Raw genomic sequence first — 20,156 nt, 5'->3', positions numbered from 1 at the left:
TTTTTTTAATAGCTGAAATTGTAAATATAAAGGGACTGATCTGTAATTTTGGATTACAAGGTTTTATCCCTACACTGTTGAATCCCTTTCTGGCTCAGCACTAATCAGGTAAATCTTTTTTTTTTTTTTTTCCTTAAATATCCATGCTTAAGAAATCATCTTGAAAAATTTAATGTTTATTAGATATTTTAGGTAGTCTAAACTGGTCTTTAGCTGATTCAAAGCTGGCAGACTATCTTGGATCAAGCCAACAAGTGCACATTTTAGCTGGTTTCAGATAACCATTTTTCAAATCTGTTTCATGCCAACATCCTAAATTGGATGTCCAGCAGGAATGTGGGCATTTTTATTTATTTTTGTATTATAATGTAACACTAACACTTATTTAAACCACTTGTTTTTCACAGAAATGATGGCCAAGTGCGTTGTATTGACCGCTATAGCGATGCTGGCGGTAGCATGCGTGGCCTCTCCTCTGTCCAAAGACGCACCTGCGGACACAAAGGCGACGGAACGGCTTCCGGAGAGAACACCTGAGACACCGGAGACACCGCAGTCCCGTGTGAGGCGTTCCGTGCATTTACCGGAGGATCAGCGCGAGCTCATGTCCCGGCAGCTCTTACAGGCGCTGTCAGGTGCGTGTCTCTGGAGGTAACCCTCTAGAACAAACGAAGCCTCACTCTTACTTGCTGTTCTTCGTGTTTTGGGCAGAAATCATCCAGCGGGAGGACTGCGGTACCGATTATCAAGGCTGGGTAGATTTTGGGCGTCGGAGTGCAAACTGAGATTTAACCTTAAAAACTCTGTCTGTACTATGATTTTTTTGTCATTAAATATATTTGCAACTATATGTGTTTTGTGTCATCTGGGGGCGAATAATTTGACTCACGTGTGATAAAGATGAAGACAAAAAAATTAATCAATAATGGCTGACTGCAAAGAACACTTCTACAATAGCATTTTTAACCATAAACTTGCGTTGTGTGATATATATTCACACCACTATGTGTCAGCAGGGGCGTCGGACTGGGGGTAAAACCAGTACTGATTACCAGGGCCCCAAAGGAAGAGAGGGCCCTTGAAAAGTCTGGAATATGTTTTATTTTACCTGTATATTTTTGGGGGCTTTTTCAGGACTGCCTATGCATAGGGCCCGGGATCTTGTGCAACGTCCCTGGGTGTCAGTGTACAACTGTAACAAGATTCACACTGCATTTTCAGCGTTAATAAAACTATCAAACGGGTAGAACATTTTATTTATTGTTGCTTTCTGGCCACAGCTGTATCTATTCTAGCCACAACCATTTTTTATCCACCTTATTTTGCCCGTGTGCACGGCCATTTGTACATTTTATGTGCGAGACTTCCGGTTTCATTGGCTTCCAGCTATTTATTGCCGTTCAAAAAAAGCTCGTTATGCTGCTTGATATTATTTATTGATATATATTATTATATCATGACACTTGGCTTGTTATTCTTCTCGTTATTTACAACGTCTAATAAACCGGAAGTCACAAAAAACCCGGCTTACTACCTCGTAGAAAAATAATAAGGTGGATGCTCTTAGCTGTTAAAGCTGTCAGCGTAAATAGAAACAGTTCACACATAAACACAAATAAAAAACATGTATGCAATGAAATCTTTATTGCTTTACACAATATCAGTGCCTGAAACGGTTACTTGTGACTCGTGGGCTTTCACGTGAAGCGAAGTGTCTTCTGAACATTGTTCTAATGTAAAAATACAATGATTACTCAACTTTTAGCCTCTCATCTTTGTGTAAATTAACAATACTTTACATAATTGTTTACCTTTTTAGACATTTTTTTGTTTTTTTAACAACACTTCACATACAAAAATGGCGAGCAGGCATTGTGTTTTACACAGAGTGGTGTTTCAGGTAGACATTTATTTAAATATATAACTTTTTAAATATCCATTTTGTCTGAGACTTTAGATCAGTAAATACTAGGCTGCACCTTATCATGCCCCCTTGAAAATTTCAAAGGCATACAAGGCTTTTTCCATATACATATTACCATATTTCTGTTGACTTGGTTGACAGACACAAGTGGACACAATGGAAGATGTTGATGGAGAGGAGAAGAAAACAAAGCTGTGTTCAACGAATAAACCCGTGATACAAATTCACCCCTAGACGACTCTGTGTTAGAATTACCCAATTGTGTATTTACTATTTACGGCTCTAGAGCACTTAACTTTATTACTGCATCCCTGATTCTTACAAAACACAATCACAAACATTACGGTGAAAACATGTCCGTGGCATTAAAGTTGCATAACATACGTGTGTGCATGGTGTACCATCACATCAGGTGTTCTTGCATTAAAGCACAGTGAAAATAAAGCACAAGATCACTTCTATTCACTCAACAAGACTGTATAATGTTCCCTAAACTGACCACCAACAGTCATCATAAATACAGCTTCTCATTTTTACAGTGTTTAGACTGCAGGTACAGTACATAACCTCACATAATGTACCCTGCAATCCCTAAGAGAAGGGATTTGAATGCCCTGAAAAGTGCTATTATGAACAAATGTTTTTGTCAGGAAGCAAAACGCACTACTGATACTGATACTGATACCAATGCTTGGTTGGCAGCAAGCAAAAATTGAGGCCACGTACTGCATTTTTCTGTAGTGCTGCTACAACTTCATAACAATAAACAGTGATTTCAAGACTGATAGTGACAGACAAAGTCTCAACAAAAGAGGACATGTTAAAAATTCTACATATGTACAGTTATTCCCTTCTGAAGAATGTTTAAAACACCCTACAACAACAATGATATAAACACAGATGTGTTTGACTTCATAATGAAATCTTTTGAGGTGCAGTCCATACTTAAAAATCCCAGTGCCAATAAGAAGTCACTACAGAAATAAAAACTTGATATGGCTCTCGGAATGTCCCATTACAAATGGGAAAAGTTTAGTTGCATGCCACAATGAGGGTGATGCACAAAATGGCACCTTTAATGGTGAACGTCTTTTTGTGTTTCATGGGGGGCTGGTTTTACTTTTTGACCAAAATCCACAAAGCCTCTGGCAACCACTTTGTTCAGGCCCAGGTTTCTGAGTTTTTCAACAAGATTGACGCTGAAAATGTTTCCCTGCCGTTCCTTTCCTCTTTTTTCTTGTTCACTTTCAGAGCTCCACCGTGTTTCCTCTGAATATGCGGTGGCTCTGTGAATGAGAGGGGAGTTGGGATGAATTGCAGCTGAGATGCCGCGCTCTGATACAAGTTGTAGCAGACCGAGGGAGGAGGTCTGGTGGAGGTGTGATGATGTCCTCACGTGCTCACGGCTCCCACAAGAGGATGCAGTGCGGGGCCGAAGGCTGGGGAGAGGACAAGGAAGATGTGTGTCAGATGGTAGTCAGCCAAACCAGGCCAGAACACAAGTGTTAGTGAAAGCTTTTTCGGTTAGAAACACACAGCATATAGTGAATGAGCATGCTGATGAATAAAAGAATGTAATGATGAGACTTCCACAAGCTGGTTAACACCATTTAAAGAAAGGCTTCAATGTAATATACACAGTCTAGTGTTTGTGATTCATTCTCAAAATATGACATTTCACTCAAGATTTCAAATATTCATGAAACGCTGCATAAGAAGGGCTTTTTCATTCTATAACCTATGACATTTAATGATAATATAAAATTGTTTACATTTACATTTTACAATATAGGTAGACTTTACATATATGTTATATATATACTATTTAATGTCTCTGGTGTTGTCAATAAACAAGTATTCTGAATATATATATACTGTATATATATATATATAGATAGATAGATAGATAGATAGATAGATAGATAGAATTATATATTATTTTTATATTATTATATTTTTTTTTTAAAAAGTACTTTCAAGGTAAATGTAAAAGGAAGGGTAAAATTAATTCAAATTTGTATCATTTTTTTATTGACAATTTTTCACTGGTGATCCAATCCATGTTTCAATCATATAAAAAAATATAAAATAAAATAGTCTAGATTAGTAATTTGAACATGTTAATGAGTACTTAACACCAACTTTTATGAGAATTAAACAATTCATAACCAGCATTTTTTGAGAATGATATATGACTATAAAACATAACCTCAGCAGAAAATTGTTATTTTAAAACAGATGTGTAATGCATGAGACATGCAGCTTTCTCATCTAAACCTAAAACTGTACAGGAGAGAAGACAGAATTAGTAATATAATGTCCTGATGCTGTTATGCTACGATGTTTTGTTTGTTCATGAATGAAACCTAAGGTTAGAGAGAAAGAAAGTTACTAGGATCATCTTAGTAAAGGGTTCAAAGAGACCATGCCTGACATGTCTTACTTTATGGAGGATGTTATTTAAACTGTACAAAGAGCCGGTTCCAGCGCTTCCTGTTACAGATGGAAGGAGGGAAAATGAGCAAGGAAATACTAAATATTAAGATAAAGGTTAGTTGTGAACAGATATAGACATTTCTGATATTCCTCCAAGTGCCTAATTTAAATTGTTTTTAAATGGAAAAATTAGGGCATTAGACGTGTTAAATCAACAACGTCTGAACCGCACTAGAATTCAGTTGTATGCCCCTAAAATTTAAGACATGAGGGGAAAAATTCCCCTGTATTGGTTTTGGTCTTACATTTATATCCTATGATAGTTTATGATAGTTTTGGTCTTATCGCCTAGCCCTAGTAAGAATTGTCTTGTTTTATGCAAATGCCCAATAAAAGAAAAAACAAGAGTATTCTGATGGATGATTGACAGTCTTACAATAAGCACTGTGTGGGCACCAGCGTGATCATGTCTTACCTGGTGGAGAAGGAGGAGAGGAGGACGGAGGGATGGAGGATCTGACAGCTAGTGGTCGGAGGTGTGGGTGAGGTCTGAGGGATGTTAGGTCTGGATGAATGGACTGCGTTCATGTGAGGAAACACAAACACATGCTAAAATTCAACTATGCATGACTGGTACCTACAGCTGAAGGCAGGGTGGATTAAACCATGATAATACCTAAGGAGCAGAGCTGGGTGGTAACATGTAACAGATTACATAATCAGATTCCAAAAATCAAGTACTCGTAATTAGAGTGTATTACTTTTTCTAATCCTCATAATCAGATTAAAGTTACTTTTTTATGCATAACATTAATTTTATGGACTTACATTAAGCCCAGTTTGAGAAACTGTGGTTTAATTTAATGTTTAATCAATTTTATAAGGATGACACAAAAACAAATTTTTCTTTCGCTTTGCTTTTTTATATCAATATAGTAGGTTAAATAGTAAGTTTAAAACAAGCCAGATAAAAAAGTAATCTTAAAAGTAGTCAGAACACATTACCTAAAATGAGTATCTATGATTTCATTATTACACATTTTCATCATGTAATCTCTAATCAGTTACTGACTACAGTTTGTAAATAATCTACATTAGTACGTTAAAGAATATATGTGACCCTGGAGCACAAAAGCAGTCTTAAGTCACTGGGGTATATTTGTAGCAATAGCCAAAAAAACATTGTATGGGTCAAAATTATCGATTTTTCTTTTATGCCAAAAAATCACTAGGATGTTTAAATAAAGATCATGTTCCATGAAGATATTTTGTTAATTTCCTACCATAAATATATCAAAACTTAATTTTTAATTAGTAATATGCATTGCTAAGAATTCATTTGGACAACTTCAAAAGCGATTTTCTCAATATTTAGATTTTTTTTTGCACCCTCAGATTCCAGATTTTCCAATAGTTGTATCTCGGCCAAATACTGTCCTCCTAACAAACTATACATCAATGAAAAGCTTATTTACTCAGCTTTCAGATGATGAAATCGCAATTTAAAAAAATTGACACTTGTGGTCCATGGTCACATATGTGTGTATGAATATATATACTAAAATCTAAAATCTTTTTGGACCTGAAGTGTTTTGACCACTTCAAAAATCAACCAAACTGAAGAATTAAGAAGGAAGTGTGTTGCTGTAGGTGAATGGGCTCTTACCCACAGTGCCGTGCAGGAGGTTGGGGAATTTGGAGAGATCAGGCTCATCCTCCTCGAGGTCATTGAGGCTGTAGACATGTTGGAAATCCACATCCAGCTCTCTGAAGTCTTTGGTGAGGACACCTGGCCGTGGGTGCAGGATGCCCCCCAGATTGGGCTTGGCCAGCTGCTGCCATTGGTGCAGAGTCACTGAGCCTGTGGACAATGGCAAGATGAAGTCAGTCAGTCAGTAAAATTATCTTTTATTATTTCTATTTATATCTATTTAGGCTAAAAAAGTTTAATAAAGATTCTTGGTTTACTTGAAACTGCTTATCCACTCTTTCCTGCTGCATCATATTTGATATGCTCATTTCTAAGGCATCTAAATTATTAGCAAGATCAAAACTTTGCACAATCTGCTATATGCATTCTGTTGCCTGACTAATAGTTTAGACTTTTGGAGTAATTCTAAAAATGTTTTTAAGGTTTTCTTTTTGCTGCAAATCTTTACTGATTTTTCTAATGTAAATGTAAGAATAACTTTCTTATACTCACTTTCTAACTGATATACTTGTTGAAGAGGACAAGGTATTTTTCAGCCACCTAGAAATAACTTTCTTAACTATTCTAATAAATTTTTTAAACTGAAAATTTACTTGACTGCCGAAACTTAGGTTTACTTGATTATCCATACACCATTTTTTATAAGTGTTAAATATCATACATCAGGCTTTTGATGAACATTTATTTGTTCATCTCTCATCTCATAATTGTATTGAATTGAATTATATGTTTCACCCCTACAATAAAAACTACAGAGCGTTGATCATAATAAAACTAAGAATATAAATATCAGGCACATTATTGGGAGATACAGAGGGACAACAGATATTTATATGGATTTTGTGTATATTGTTATAAAGATCTCATGTATTTAAAATACAAGCAATCAGAATTTCATTTAACTTTTTGACCATATAAATATCAGCAACTGCACCAAATTGCCTATTTGTGCTCAGTTTGGGCCAATGAATAAAACTGAGATGTTTTCCTCCTTGAGTCTGAGCTCCATATTCTCCTATATATCATACTATATGAGTCATAAAAGCTTGATGTATGAAATATGAAACTTAACAAAAAACACATACTCAAATCATTTTTTTTTTTAAAGGTTCAATAAACTGTTCCATCTTTAAAATAGATTTTTCTGATCATTATTTCATATATCTGGCTTTACAGGGATAATATTTAAAAAAAAAATTCATCCACCAAAAATTCAGAAACATGATAGGAAAATACATGATAACATGATAGGAAGAAACAGGAAACCGGGAAATGATATCACAGAAAGCATCCTTGCATGTAAAATTGAATTCATTTAATCTTTTTTATGACATGGCAATTTAGGTTGTAAAATTGTGCATGAAAAAAAAACTTCTATTATTTATTCATTATTTTATTTTTAAATTTGTATTTTGTTTTTTGAACTAGTGGTCAACCGATACTGTTTTTTTTTTTTTTTACAGCCGATGCTGATATTTAAAAAAAAAAAATCATATATATTTTAAGAGTTGATCTAAACATCCCTCTTTCATGACTTGTATTAAGCTACGTGTGTGTGTATCTACTGACCCTCCAGCGGCTTGACTATCTGCAGCCGTTCAGGCAGATACGAGCGGGAGGAGCCTGTGCCTGAGGAATGGGTGGAGGTGCCGGAGTAGTTGGTTCCTGTGGATGCGATGCTGCTGTTGGGCGTCAGGAAGCCGCTGGAGCCACCACCACTGCCGCTGCTTCCACTCTGCAGAGCACGCAGTTTCCTTTCTCTCTCCACCTCGAAGAACGGCCGCTCTGACGTGTGGCTCTCCTGACGCTCCGAGAGAGACCGGAGCGCTTCCTCCAAATCCTGCCCACCTGGCGTGCCTGGCTGGCCCAAACGCTTCGACTCCAGTAACCTGTGCAGAAAATATGTTATTATTCAATGTTAATCGATTCATTCTTTATAGTCAGTCATTTTTGTGAAAAGTTGAAAATAAACAGACACTGACCCATGATCCTGTGTGTGCGTCGGAGGGGAGTACTTATCCTCCATGCTGACACTAATATTGTCTGATTCATAATAACTGGTCCTCGGTGTACTGATTCGACTAGAGCGTAATGATGTAGGGCTCGAACCCGGAACCTGCGGAGAGTGAATCTGGGAACGTAGCCGAGCTACCTGATTGGCCACTTTCACCGTCTCAAACACACGCAACGGGTGATTCCTGCACAGAGAATTCAAGACAAGCATGTCATGTTGCAGTCCTGGGTTATACATGTATAGTACATTTAGTTTCACATTTATATACATTATATACAAAACATGTTAATTGGGCTTTGAATAAACTGCAAAAATGTCAAAAGAAATTATGTTTAGGCTACTTGAAATTCAAAATTATGTATAAAAATAATTATTTAAGAATGGAAGATTTTTCAGTAAAATACTATAATATAAATAAATTCAAAATATATTTCTTTCCAAAAGTTTGGGGGCAGTGACATTTTCTGATATTTTTAATAGAAGTTTCTTATGCTCACCAAGGCTACATTTATTTGATAAAACATACAATAATATTGTAAAAAATCATTACAAATTAAAATACCTTATATATATATATATATATATATATATATATATATATATATATATATATATATATATATATATATATATAGTATATTTTAAAAAGTACTTTTTATTTTTGTGATGGAACGCCGCATTCCTGCATCCTTATATGCTGATTTGCTGCTCAAGAAATTTCTTATTATTATCAATATTCAAAACAGTAGTGCTGCTTAATTGTTTTATTAGAAACTGTGATTTTTTTTTTTTTAGAAATTAGAATCCTTTGATCAATAGAAATTTTAAACGAAAATAATTTATTTGAAGTAGAAAACTTTTATAAAATGTTTCATTTCTTTAAAGACAAAAAAAACTAACTCTTTTGAACTTTTGAACAGTTCTATATATCCTTCTGAAAATCTTACACAATATATTTTTAAATGTGTTGTAAATATCTTTTTTACAGATATTTCGATCTCAGTTTTACAGATCTTTAGATATTTTTAATGTAAAACAAAACAAAAATGCTGATTTTTTTTTTTTTTTTGCAGTATATGAACAGGTCTTAAATGTACTAACTTGTATTCAGTGGGTGCTGGACTGTCTAGGCCTCTCCGGAAGGTTCCTTCAATCTCAGCAGCGAGTGAATCCATTGGGACGACCGCTGCCAGGGTGCTATAACGCTGCACAGTGCTGTTGGGCAGACTCTTATTACGCAGGTTCTTAATGTCCTCTCTGGCCTCATGGAGCATGTCTTCACATTCTGAGTACCTCTCCTGCAGTTCCTTCAGCTGCCACCAGAGGGAGACAGAACATCATCAATTGGCACTCCAAGCACAAAGCCACTTACTGAAAAGGATAGGCATATTGTGATATTGTGAGGATTGTACCTCTGTTTTAAGCTGTGACTGGGATTCCCGGGAAGCATTCAGATGTTGCGTTAACTCCTCATTCTCAGCAGTGAGCTGAATTTGAAAGCAAATTTGATGTATTTGTTTATAAAAAATGTACTCTCTGAACGCTGTGAAACAGAATGAGCATGTGTGTGTTTGTGTGTCTAACCCCTTTGCAGCGCTGCTCCAGGTCGACAATCTGTCCCAGGAGGCCACTAATCTCCTCTTGTTGTCTTAGTGAATCCTCCACCTTCCGGGATAATTCTTCTGACAGAGAACAGACCTGTTTATTTGCTGTTGCTGATGAGAGAAAAAAGCAGAGGACACTTTAGTCTGTTATTACGAAAAATTATTTGTGATACTTAAAGAAGGGCATCATGGGTGATTTACTCACAGAGCTCGTCCACACACACCATCATAAGCTGTTGCTCTTGTTCCTCATAATTGTTGGTCTCAAATGTTAACTCATTAGCCTAAAAAAAAGTGATGGGTGAGCACAGCATTTTGCTATTTTTTTGTGAATGCATGCATGCATTTAAACACACCACTGTCCGCAGTTTGCAGTTCTCCTCTTCTAAACCCTTGAGTTTCTGTTGCAGAAAGTCGTAATTGATGTAGTTGCTGAGAGATGAGGACGAATCACTCTGTATAAGTCTGAAGGAGGATAAAAGACTTATCAGTATGGCAGAATTGAGTAGTTGATCGCTGTCTGTGTGTGTGTGTGTGTGTGTGTAACTCACAGTGTTTCTGAGGCATGCTCTATATCTTCAGTGCTGGCATAGAAGTGCAGGAGATCGTCTCTCATGGAGAGCTCATGACGCAGCTGGGCAATCTGTAAGAACAGACCCAGAGTCAGTGTTAGCATCCATATAACACAAGACTCTGAGTGCATCATCATTTATTATAGCATTAAGAAGGACACTGTTAGTAAACTATATATATAGTATATGCATTATATTTTTCAACATTTTCATTCAAATGCTAGACAGACAGACAGACAGACAGACAGACAGACAGAAGATAGACGGACGGACGGACAGACGGAAGATAGATAGATAGATAGATAGATAGACAGACAGACAGACAGACAGACAGAAAGAAAGACAGACAGACAGATAGACAGACAGACAGATAGATAGATAGATAGATAGATAGACAGACAGACAGACAGACAGACAGACAGACGATAGATAAACAGATAGATAGACAGACAGACAGACAGACAAATTGAAGGACAGACAGACAGACAAAATTGAAGGGACAGACAGACAGACAGACAGACGATAGATAGATAGATAGATAGATAGATAGATAGATAGATAGATAGATAGACAGACAGACAGACAGACAGACAGACAGACGATAGATAGACAGATAGATAGACAGACAGACAGACAGACAAATTGAAGGACAGACAGACAGACAAATTGAAGGACAGACAGACAGACACACAGACGATAGATAGATAGATAGATAGATAGATAGATAGATAGATAGATAGATAGATAGATAGATAGACAGACAGACACAGACAGACAGACAGACAAATTGAAGGACAGACAGACAGACAGACGATAGATAGATAGATAGATAGATAGATAGATAGATAGATAGACAGACAGACAGACAGACAGACAGACAGATAAAATGAAGGACAGACAGACAGACAATAGATAAACAGATAGATAGATAGATAGATAGATAGATAGATAGATAGATAGATAGATAGATAGATAGATAGATAGATAGATAGATAGATAGATAGATAGATAGATAGATAATTAAGTATAGACAAGGATTAAACACGCAAAAACATTTTCTTTTAGCAATACTCACCTCTTCCTTGGTGATTTCCAGCTGTTCGTCCAGTAGTTTGTTGCGTTCAGTCAGGGCTTTATTCTGCTTGAGCAGTGATTGGCCGATCCGGGCTGCCAATTCCAGATCGCGCTCTTTCTGCAGAGGAAGACGAGCATGTGCGGGACTTTTATTATGTCCTCACTGAAGCATCAAGGGAAGGACAGTGGCATCATTTACACTAACTAGTTTGTTTGGAATTGTCTCTCACCTCCTCAAGCAGATGTGTAACTGCCTCAATGTCACGATACGTCTTTGTGATTTGACCAACTCTCTCTGAACACAGCACTGCGGAGAGATAAAAGATACTGAAAGGAGGAATGTGACAAAGAGGCTGTTGGCTAATGGGTTCATGAAACAAAATCTAATAAAAATGGAAGTAGATTTCAGAATAATGTCACTGTGTGTGTCCAAAAAACAACTCCTCTGATCAAGCACTGCTTATACAAGTATGATCTGTGCAGAACTACATTACACAGCACTGGAGAGTCAATGTGACCCAACCACCACTGGACAGTTAAACAGAGACCTCTATGCAGTCAAGAACAAGAGCCTCTTAGCAGCCTGATCCTCATTAAGGGTTAATTCTCTCATTTTCATCCCTACTCATAAATACTGCTCAGGCCTGGATTTACAAACACCTTCCAGATCACTGATTGGCACCAGAGAGACCAGGCTGCAGGGGGTACACTTTTCTTTTATGAAAAATTATTACAAATATTATATAGTTAATTTAATATAAATAAAATATAAAATCTATTAAAATAAACATAAATATATATTTTTTTTACACATCATATTCTATAAATGTCATTAAAATCTTTTTCTTCTGTCTTGTTTGACAAATCTAGAGACGTTTATTATAAAATAAAACAAAAGTGCTGATGAAAATTTCTGCAGAATATGAATAGCTTTTTCAGGTTCCAGAGGGTATTTTTAATCATTTTTATTTATTGAAATATTTAAACATAATACTATTAATTATAAATACGTATATAAATAGAACCTGATAAATTTAAGATTTTTTTATTACTATTTTTTATCAGTTCTATTCAAAGGAAAGAAACCAAAAAAATTTAAATTAAAAATAAATGTACTAAATGACATTCAGTCATGGCCTGGCTGTCAAATATGGATAATGCTTTCTGTTTATTCTTTCTTTTTTTCAATATTATGTGCAAAGTACTACCCTCTACATAAGTATATTATATTTTTCTGCTGTTTTCAGCACAGGTATTTTCATTTGGTTGGTTCTTGCCTTTCCTGAGGCATAATCAAATTTCAGCTGGAATGAGACCTGTTTGACTTTGCTAAAATAAGAGCTTGGCAGCTTGACAGCTTAGCTCCGCAGAGACATTAATAAAGCTCTAAACTTCTACACTAGATTCACTCAATGCACTGCATAATGGCCAAACTGAAAAAATTAAATGCAACCGACCATATTATTGTATACAGCCCGGAGAGCAAATCAAATGGACCTATTGACGTTTTGAAAATCTTTTGTTGCTGACTGTGTGTCCAATGAAACTCTATAGTATTTTGAAAACCATCAAGAACATTATAAAAAGCAAATAAGGAAACAGCAAAAACACATCCAAATTTAATTAAATACAGATTCGCTTAGAATGAAGACAATCATGGTTTGCGCAACCCACAGTGTGTTTTGGCTGCCGAGAAAGAAACCACTGAAATTCAAGACATTCAGAAACTGAAACTGTAATTTTTGTTTACTTTCTAACACAATGAACGATTGTATAATTCATATCCAGCATCAAACCTGAATCCTGAAGCAAAACCAAAGTGGTACACAATGATTAGTGTCAGCATGTGTCCTTTCATTCGTTCCTGGCCAGTGACGGAGTCGCAGCTAAATCTGCTCACCTGGCCCGAAAGGAGTTCAGTTCTGCTGTGATTTGCGTCACTGAGAGAATTAAGGACATTAAGGACAGTAAGACAGTAGACTGTACTACGTGAAACTGGACTGAGCTTCTGCAGGCAGGATAAAGTGACTGGACAGATCAAATCATTTAACTCTCGTGGAAAGACGGTCAATGAATCCAATATCCTTCAATGGACCAAACAGGAAAGGAAAGATTTTTTTTTTTTTTATTAATATACAGACTAGATACAGAAATAGTACTTAATTTGTTGAAAAAAAAAACAAACGACCTTGACTAAACACATAATAAATTTATATTTCATGTCAACATATATATATATATATATATATATATATATTATATATATATTTATAAAATTTCATACATAGTTTTATTTATAATTTAATTCCAAATTAATACATTTAATTAAAATCCAGTATTCATACAGACCATGGAATATATATATTTTTATATCTCCATCTATACTCCATATTTTAGAGATGCACTTCAACAAGGTCAAAACCATCATTCCATCATTAGGACAAAAAACAATTGATGCAAGTACAAAGAGACTGTAACCACATGTTGGAGGTGAAACAGTAAAGATAACCTCTTCAGCAGATGATAATGAGGATTTACTGACATGCTGTTCATGCCCAAAAACCTCTTCAGCAATTAAAGACCTCACGATTGACTTCACGTTTTCTCTCCTCCTGCCTCACAGCATTATGAATAACTCCCCTCTTTCACACTGTTAGTCTGCTTATCTTTCTCTGTTACCTTGCACCAGCTCCCTGCACAGTCCCTCAGTGTCGGGTTCCTCTTCATCCTCTGGTTCTTCATCATCTTCATCATGGCTGGTGCTGCTGTCTCTTTCGCTCTCATCCATTCCCGAACTGCTCCACTCCTCCATTTCTGAACTCATGCTCTGCTATGTGTGTCTGCCCTGCAATGCGGACTGTCTCAAGTCTCTCTCTCTCTCTCCACAGACTGTGCCAGGCTGATTTATGACACAAAGCGTCTGTCTGCTGCCAGTCACTGCTGCTGTCCCCTAGGCTTCCTGCTCACTAATGCTCCTGTAAGCTCCCAGACTCTTCTGAGAGTGCGTGTCACTGCAGCTCAAGCCTGATGGCAGCTCAGACTCACCTGGCTGCTCTGAGCCACAGGAGGAGATCAACTCTGAGAAGAGGAGAGGGGACGACGGCTGAGGGAAATTTAGGGAGATAGATGAAAGACCAGGGATTTGCATGTTACTGTAGTCATTTGGGGTTTTAGATCAAGTTTATCTCTGAGTCAGTTCTGCTGATTTGATTGGAAACAGCTTGGGTTATTGTGCAGATGGAACACCCCCCCCAGCACCACATATTTATGTATAATATATGGTACCTTCCAGATTAATGCCATAATACTGCTGCAGCACAACAGACAGACACTTCCACAATCACAGCACCACATATTTATGTATAATATAAAATATAAGAATATAAATATATAAATATTTGTAAAAATATATACTCTATGTGTTTGTATTTATATATATACATAATAAATATAGACAGTACACATACATATATTATGTAAACAAAAACTTTTATTTTGGATGCGATTAATTGCGATTAATCGTTTGACAGCACTATTGTTAACTCAAACAAAAGATGAATCTGCAATGAATCAAATCTATTTAATGGAAAACTTTAAAAAAAAAATTAAATGTTGCCTTGGCAACTAACTGAAATAAGTTTAAAATTAAATTACTAAAATTACTAAAACTGAAATTAAAGCTATATAGAAATATTTTACAGGACAAAATACGAGAAAAACATGAAAACCTAAAATTTAAATACAAACTGAAAAAAAAATAGTTTTATATAATATAAAAAATGTTTTATACAATATAAAATACAACTTTTGAAATATAAAAACTTTAAATATTAGTATATAAATAGCAGTGTTGTCAGTATCAGAAATTGTTTTAAGTAATTGTAATAAAGCTGAATTAAAATAAATTATAAATTTTAGATGAAAAACTTTAACGAAATTTACTTTGCAACTAACTGAAATAAATAAGATTAAGTTAAAGCACTAAAAATATTCAAACTGAAATAAAAATAAACAAGGAAATATATAAAAAGAACTAATATAAAGGACATGAGAAACTAAAATTAAAATGAATGTATATAAAGTATAATGTATATAAAGTTTTATATAATAAAATAACAAAACTTTTAAAAAAATTGAAACATTATTAAACTCTGTAATAGTAAATAAATAGTGCTAAAAATATAACTGCATATATATATATATATATATATATATATATATATATATAAATTAACATGCTTGCTTTAGCAAAATATGGTCTTGATGACATTTTTCTGAATGTAAGATAATGTTAGGATCATGTTTTGCCTGAATTAACCTATTCATAAACAATAACAACATTTGAGGGAATATGTTACCCGACTGTATGTAGATTGTATATAAAATTAAAACCTAGCATTTTTTGAAAATGTTATTTTTAATAGAACTGTAAATCATTTGACTTTTTTTAAATTAATAACATGATATGATGCATCTGTTATATTAATTGGATAAATCAACAATTGCCACCTAAATGAAGATCACTTAAAACTATTTATTTTATAAGTAGATAGATGTTTAAAATAGTGGCTTTAGAAGTCAATATATTGTTTGTTTCATTATAAAATAATTGCACATAATCTGATGACTGACCTACAGTCCAAAAGCAATCCATTTTGCATTCAAATTCATCTGTGCACCCTCAAAATCATACATGGGTTGATACATGATACTGAAATCAAAGCCACGTCTTTAGTCTTTCTTTTTCAGACATGTAAAAGAATTTGGGCCACAAATGCTTTCTAGCCAGATTCTGAAAGGGTCTATCAAATATTGAACAAAACTTTTAAATTGCAGGTCACGTCTAAAATCTGACCTACAAAACACTGAGACTTCTTCCAATGAGAGCTCAAAAAGGCTAGGCAGAGTGAGAAACAAGAAGGACAAAAAATAATATTAAATCTCTGATAGAATACATACTAGAAGTGTACATGTTGAGATATTTAGGCTAGAAATAACAGCTGTGTTTGGGCTACAGCCCACGTAAAGAGATCAGTGCAGGTATGAGAACATGTTTCCTTGCCAAGCGGATTAGAACTAAATTAGCACCACCGTAAGTCAATCAGAGCAGTCACACAGTGATCTCTTTCTTTTTTCCATCACTTCAAAACTGCAAAATAAACACTGGCTGATCACACTGCCGTTCAAATGTTTGGGGGTCAGTCAAATTTTTTACATATGTTTTTGAATTAAGTCTCACCGAGGCTGCATTTATCTGATCAGAAATCCCAGTAATAATATTATAATTTTTTTTTATAAATTTTCTATTTGATATCTTTTTAATGGTAATATATTAATGTGATGAATTTTCAGCATCATTACTCCAGTCTTCAGTGTCACATGATCTTTCAGAAATGTGTCTAATATGCTGATTTGCTGCTCACGAAACATTTATTATTATCAATGTTGAAAACATTTTTGTGGATACCGTGATGGTTTTTTTTTAGGATCCTTAATTAGAAAGTTTAGAAGTTTTCATATTTTGTAACATTATAAATGTCTTGACTGTAACTTTTGATCCGTTTAATGCATCCTTGCCAAATGAAATTAGTAATTTCTACATAAAGTATCAGTTTTATTAATAAAAAAATGACTCAGTCTTTGAACAGTAGTGTATGTCTACTGTAAGTTACTGCCTTTATTTAGTCGTGCAGGTTTTTGTGGTCAATCATTGATAGTTTTATGATACCACAAAATCACAGCCATGAAACAAACTTTAATGAGTGTTTTTTTTTTTTTTTTTAATTCTGTTAAAGGTATGGTAGGCAATTTCTAAGAGGCTACCAATAAGCATAAGATCCCACCCTCTCTGTATAATCATTCTCCAAATCCACGCTTCCTCCAAAACACATAAACACCCATAAACAGACCAGAGGCTAACCAGCAACACTGAATCAAATCCTTCAAAATAACCCCTTTCCCAATCAACCGGGGACAAAACATTACAGTAGGCCACAAAGCCCAAGAATCGATTAGTCTAGCCTGTTTTCAGTTAATGGACAGAACATTGAAGGGCACTTCCCATCCAATATATTACAATGAGCATTGTGCTTTGCTACTTTTAATATTAAACAATGTCTCATATTTCAAATTCTGTCCGTTGTATTGCAGTATTCAAACAATAAATGCAGTTTTGTCGCTGTTTAATGTGGAGTTGCTGTAGTGGCAAAAGCGGCAGCACACATGAACTGATCATCTCCTCCACATTAATACCAGTTTCAGCACAAAATAATTCTAAATAAACATCCGAATGTAAGCTCAATCAGTAAAGTTTCAGACACGCAAAGATGTCAATATAACGGCTTGTAAACAATGTCACGTAACTTCACATTTAGCCCTACCTTAGAAAAAACATATTCAGTGACCAAAAACTCATTAGTCAGATATAAAAATAAACTGTAGAGAGAGGCATTTTGCTAAATAGCCTATATTTACCATATAATAAATTCATTATCATTTTAACTGTTCTTCAATGTTTTTTTTATGACAGCCACCATTTAAATGTCTATATTTAAAAAAATCTAATTGAAGTAGAAATATTATGTCTCTGTAACTTTTATTATAAAAACTTCAATAACTGTAACTTAAACAGTTGTATAGCCTAAAAAATCAGTCAGTTTTAAACTTCAATATTATAGTAATGTAGTACCAACTGATTCTCATGCATATGTTACAGCATTAGTTAAGATCATTTTTTTCCCTTGAGAAAATTTGGCATGTGTACCTGATATATATCCAAAATAATCGATATTGAATCGAATTGAATAGGGAATCGAATCACAAGCTTGTGAACGGGAATCGAATCGAATCGTGAAATTTGTGTCAAAACCCAGCCCTACTTTCAACCAGCATAACAAAAAAATGTTTTTGACCCAAATCACCTTAAATCTCAAGAAACACCTATTAGAGAATCCATAAGCACACTCCCAAACTGCAGTGACCTAAGTTTAGCCAATCTGAGCAACAGACAGATACTGCAGTGCTGGTGTAAACGTCAGAGCGGCTGATTGTCTGCCAGGCCATAGAGAGAAGCCACTGAGAACAGCATTATCCTTCTCTCATTATCCTTAAGCAGCGAGGAGCTAATCCTCTTGATGGCATTTACATCTGTGCTCCAAGAAGAAGAGAAGTGGCTGGGATTACAGCATTGCTCTCTGGCAGGGTCAACAGTGGCACTCGAGCCTGTAACTGGTAAAGCGAGGCTGTACTGCCACATGTTTTCATACAAACTTTTATTTGATATGATACATGTTGCTTCCTAAATTAAATAATCAGTTTTGATCAGGATTGATGCAGGGATGACATATTTTTGTAGACCAAGTTAGCATTTTAGCACGTCAGACTTATTGGTTTTTGGTTAAACGCCTGGTCTGTGGTTATGTTTCAGCTAAAAAACATTTTCACGTTTTATACTACATCATAAAAACACCAGTAAAGCTTTTACTCGCCTTTTAAAGGCAATCACTAACAAGTGGCTAAATGAGGCTACAGAGGTTGCCGGTGACGTTAAACGTCATCATATGAAACAGGTAAACTCATCTACTAACTAGTCCACTTATATACCCTAGTAAAAAAATAATATATTTCAAACACACTAAGTATAGGTAAAATCTATTAACATATTTACTGACAGATAACTCAAGACTTGCTGATATAAAAATTGTAATTAAACTTTATTTGGTGAATTACTTGTGCACAATGCACATTTCTTAATGTTAAGTCTAAAATGTGTTTTAATGTCACTTCTGAAAGAGGATTGTATGATCTTTGAATAATATCGGTCTTTAAATGCAAAATATTTAATGTGTACCTGAAGTGTACTTGCAATAGTACACCTGTCTTTAGTTGGACTTTAGCACTATTTCCACACAATTATATATATATTTCACTACCATGCTTTTGCAAAGTTTTAAACTGGTTGGATTTGACAGAAATGGCAAAGCAGTATATAGTAAAATAGAATGGTGTGGACTCACAGAAGTACTTGAGTGTCTCGTCGATCTGCTCCTGTGTAAGTCCAAGAGAGGCCTCTGGTGGCAGCAGAGGTGTGTGCAGCCAGTCGTCATGCTCGTACCCAAACACATGGTCCGCCCGCAGAGTGTATTTGGGCAATTCTTCTGTGAGCAAGCTGACAATCTCCACCTCTGGCAGATCCACACTGGAGCACAGGTCTGTGTGTGATAAACAGAAAGAGAACCATTCACTGCCCATTCAGCATTCACATGATCTGAAAGTAGCCTATCTAATCATTAAGTTGCATCATTTAGAAGCTCACATTCATTGATGTAATAAAAAATACACATATAATGTCTCTGTGGCCTGACTGATAAAATTAAAATCTCACAGTGTGAACATTAATTCAGCAGCACCTCCAATATGATATACAAGGTGGCTTTCGAGTTAAAAAGCAATATTAATGTTATTAATCAGTCAGTTATTAAATAAAACGGTCAGGTTTAAATTACTGGTAGTTGGGAAAGATGATTTATAATCATATTTGAGAGTTGAATACTATTGATAAACCTACAGCACACACTCTGAGCTTTTAGGATGGAGTATAATTAGAAAGCAGTGCACATATAGGTACTTCCTTAAATAATGGATTGTTCCACTTTTCCTGCCTTTGTCTGCTTTCTGTTCTGTTATGAATGTAACACAACAAAATCATATCAGTGCACTACAGGTGGTAAAGAAATGCGGAAGGCTATGTGAACAATGTAGTACTAACCTCACTTTGCAAATTTGGGCAGTTTAAAATATAAAAACACCTATCAACTGATGT

The 20,156-nt window shown here is 35.2% G+C and overlaps 1 protein-coding gene across 3 annotated transcripts; it reads right to left on the bottom strand.

The window, feature by feature from the left end:
• Positions 1 to 1,627: 1,627 nt before the first annotated feature.
• On the bottom strand, positions 1,628 to 14,575 carry LOC109051504 (trafficking kinesin-binding protein 1-like). 3 transcript variants are annotated; one of them, XM_042734539.1, is made up of 15 exons: positions 14,015 to 14,574; positions 11,566 to 11,642; positions 11,337 to 11,453; positions 10,241 to 10,332; positions 10,046 to 10,154; positions 9,895 to 9,973; positions 9,670 to 9,800; positions 9,498 to 9,572; positions 9,187 to 9,398; positions 8,054 to 8,269; positions 7,641 to 7,960; positions 6,027 to 6,221; positions 4,836 to 4,938; positions 4,368 to 4,417; positions 3,224 to 3,363 (listed from the first exon to the last, which is right to left on the bottom strand). In XM_042734539.1, the coding sequence occupies exons 1-14, from the start codon at positions 14,157 to 14,159 to the stop codon at positions 4,381 to 4,383; spliced, it is 1,908 nt and encodes a 635-aa protein (XP_042590473.1). In that variant the 5' UTR covers positions 14,160 to 14,574; the 3' UTR covers positions 3,224 to 3,363; positions 4,368 to 4,380. The 3 variants fall into 3 exon arrangements, with proteins under 3 accessions (XP_042590472.1, XP_042590474.1, XP_042590473.1); XM_042734538.1 differs by lacking the exon at positions 4,368 to 4,417 and having other exon boundaries at positions 1,628 to 3,363; positions 14,015 to 14,575; XM_042734540.1 differs by lacking the exons at positions 4,368 to 4,417; positions 4,836 to 4,938 and having other exon boundaries at positions 3,169 to 3,363; positions 14,015 to 14,575.
• Between the last annotated feature and the right edge of the window lie 5,581 nt (positions 14,576 to 20,156).

Source organism: Cyprinus carpio, chromosome B11 (genome assembly GCF_018340385.1).
Source record: "Cyprinus carpio isolate SPL01 chromosome B11, ASM1834038v1, whole genome shotgun sequence".
Lineage (NCBI taxonomy): Eukaryota > Metazoa > Chordata > Actinopteri > Cypriniformes > Cyprinidae > Cyprinus > Cyprinus carpio.
Note: the sequence above shows the minus strand (reverse complement) of the source record. Positions and strands in the feature narration are given on the sequence as shown.

Coding starts and splice junctions, on each gene's coding strand:
- LOC109051504 (XM_042734538.1), bottom strand. CDS start 14,159: ATGAGTTCAGAAATGGAGGAGTGGAGCAGTTCGGGAATGGATGAGAGC. Junction 11,643..14,014: donor GTGCAGGGAGCTGGTGCAAG/GTAACAGAGAAA, acceptor ATCTCTCCGCAG/TGCTGTGTTCAGAGAGAGTT. Junction 4,939..6,026: donor CCTCCTGCACGGCACTGTGG/GTAAGAGCCCAT, acceptor ACATGAACGCAG/TCCATTCATCCAGACCTAAC.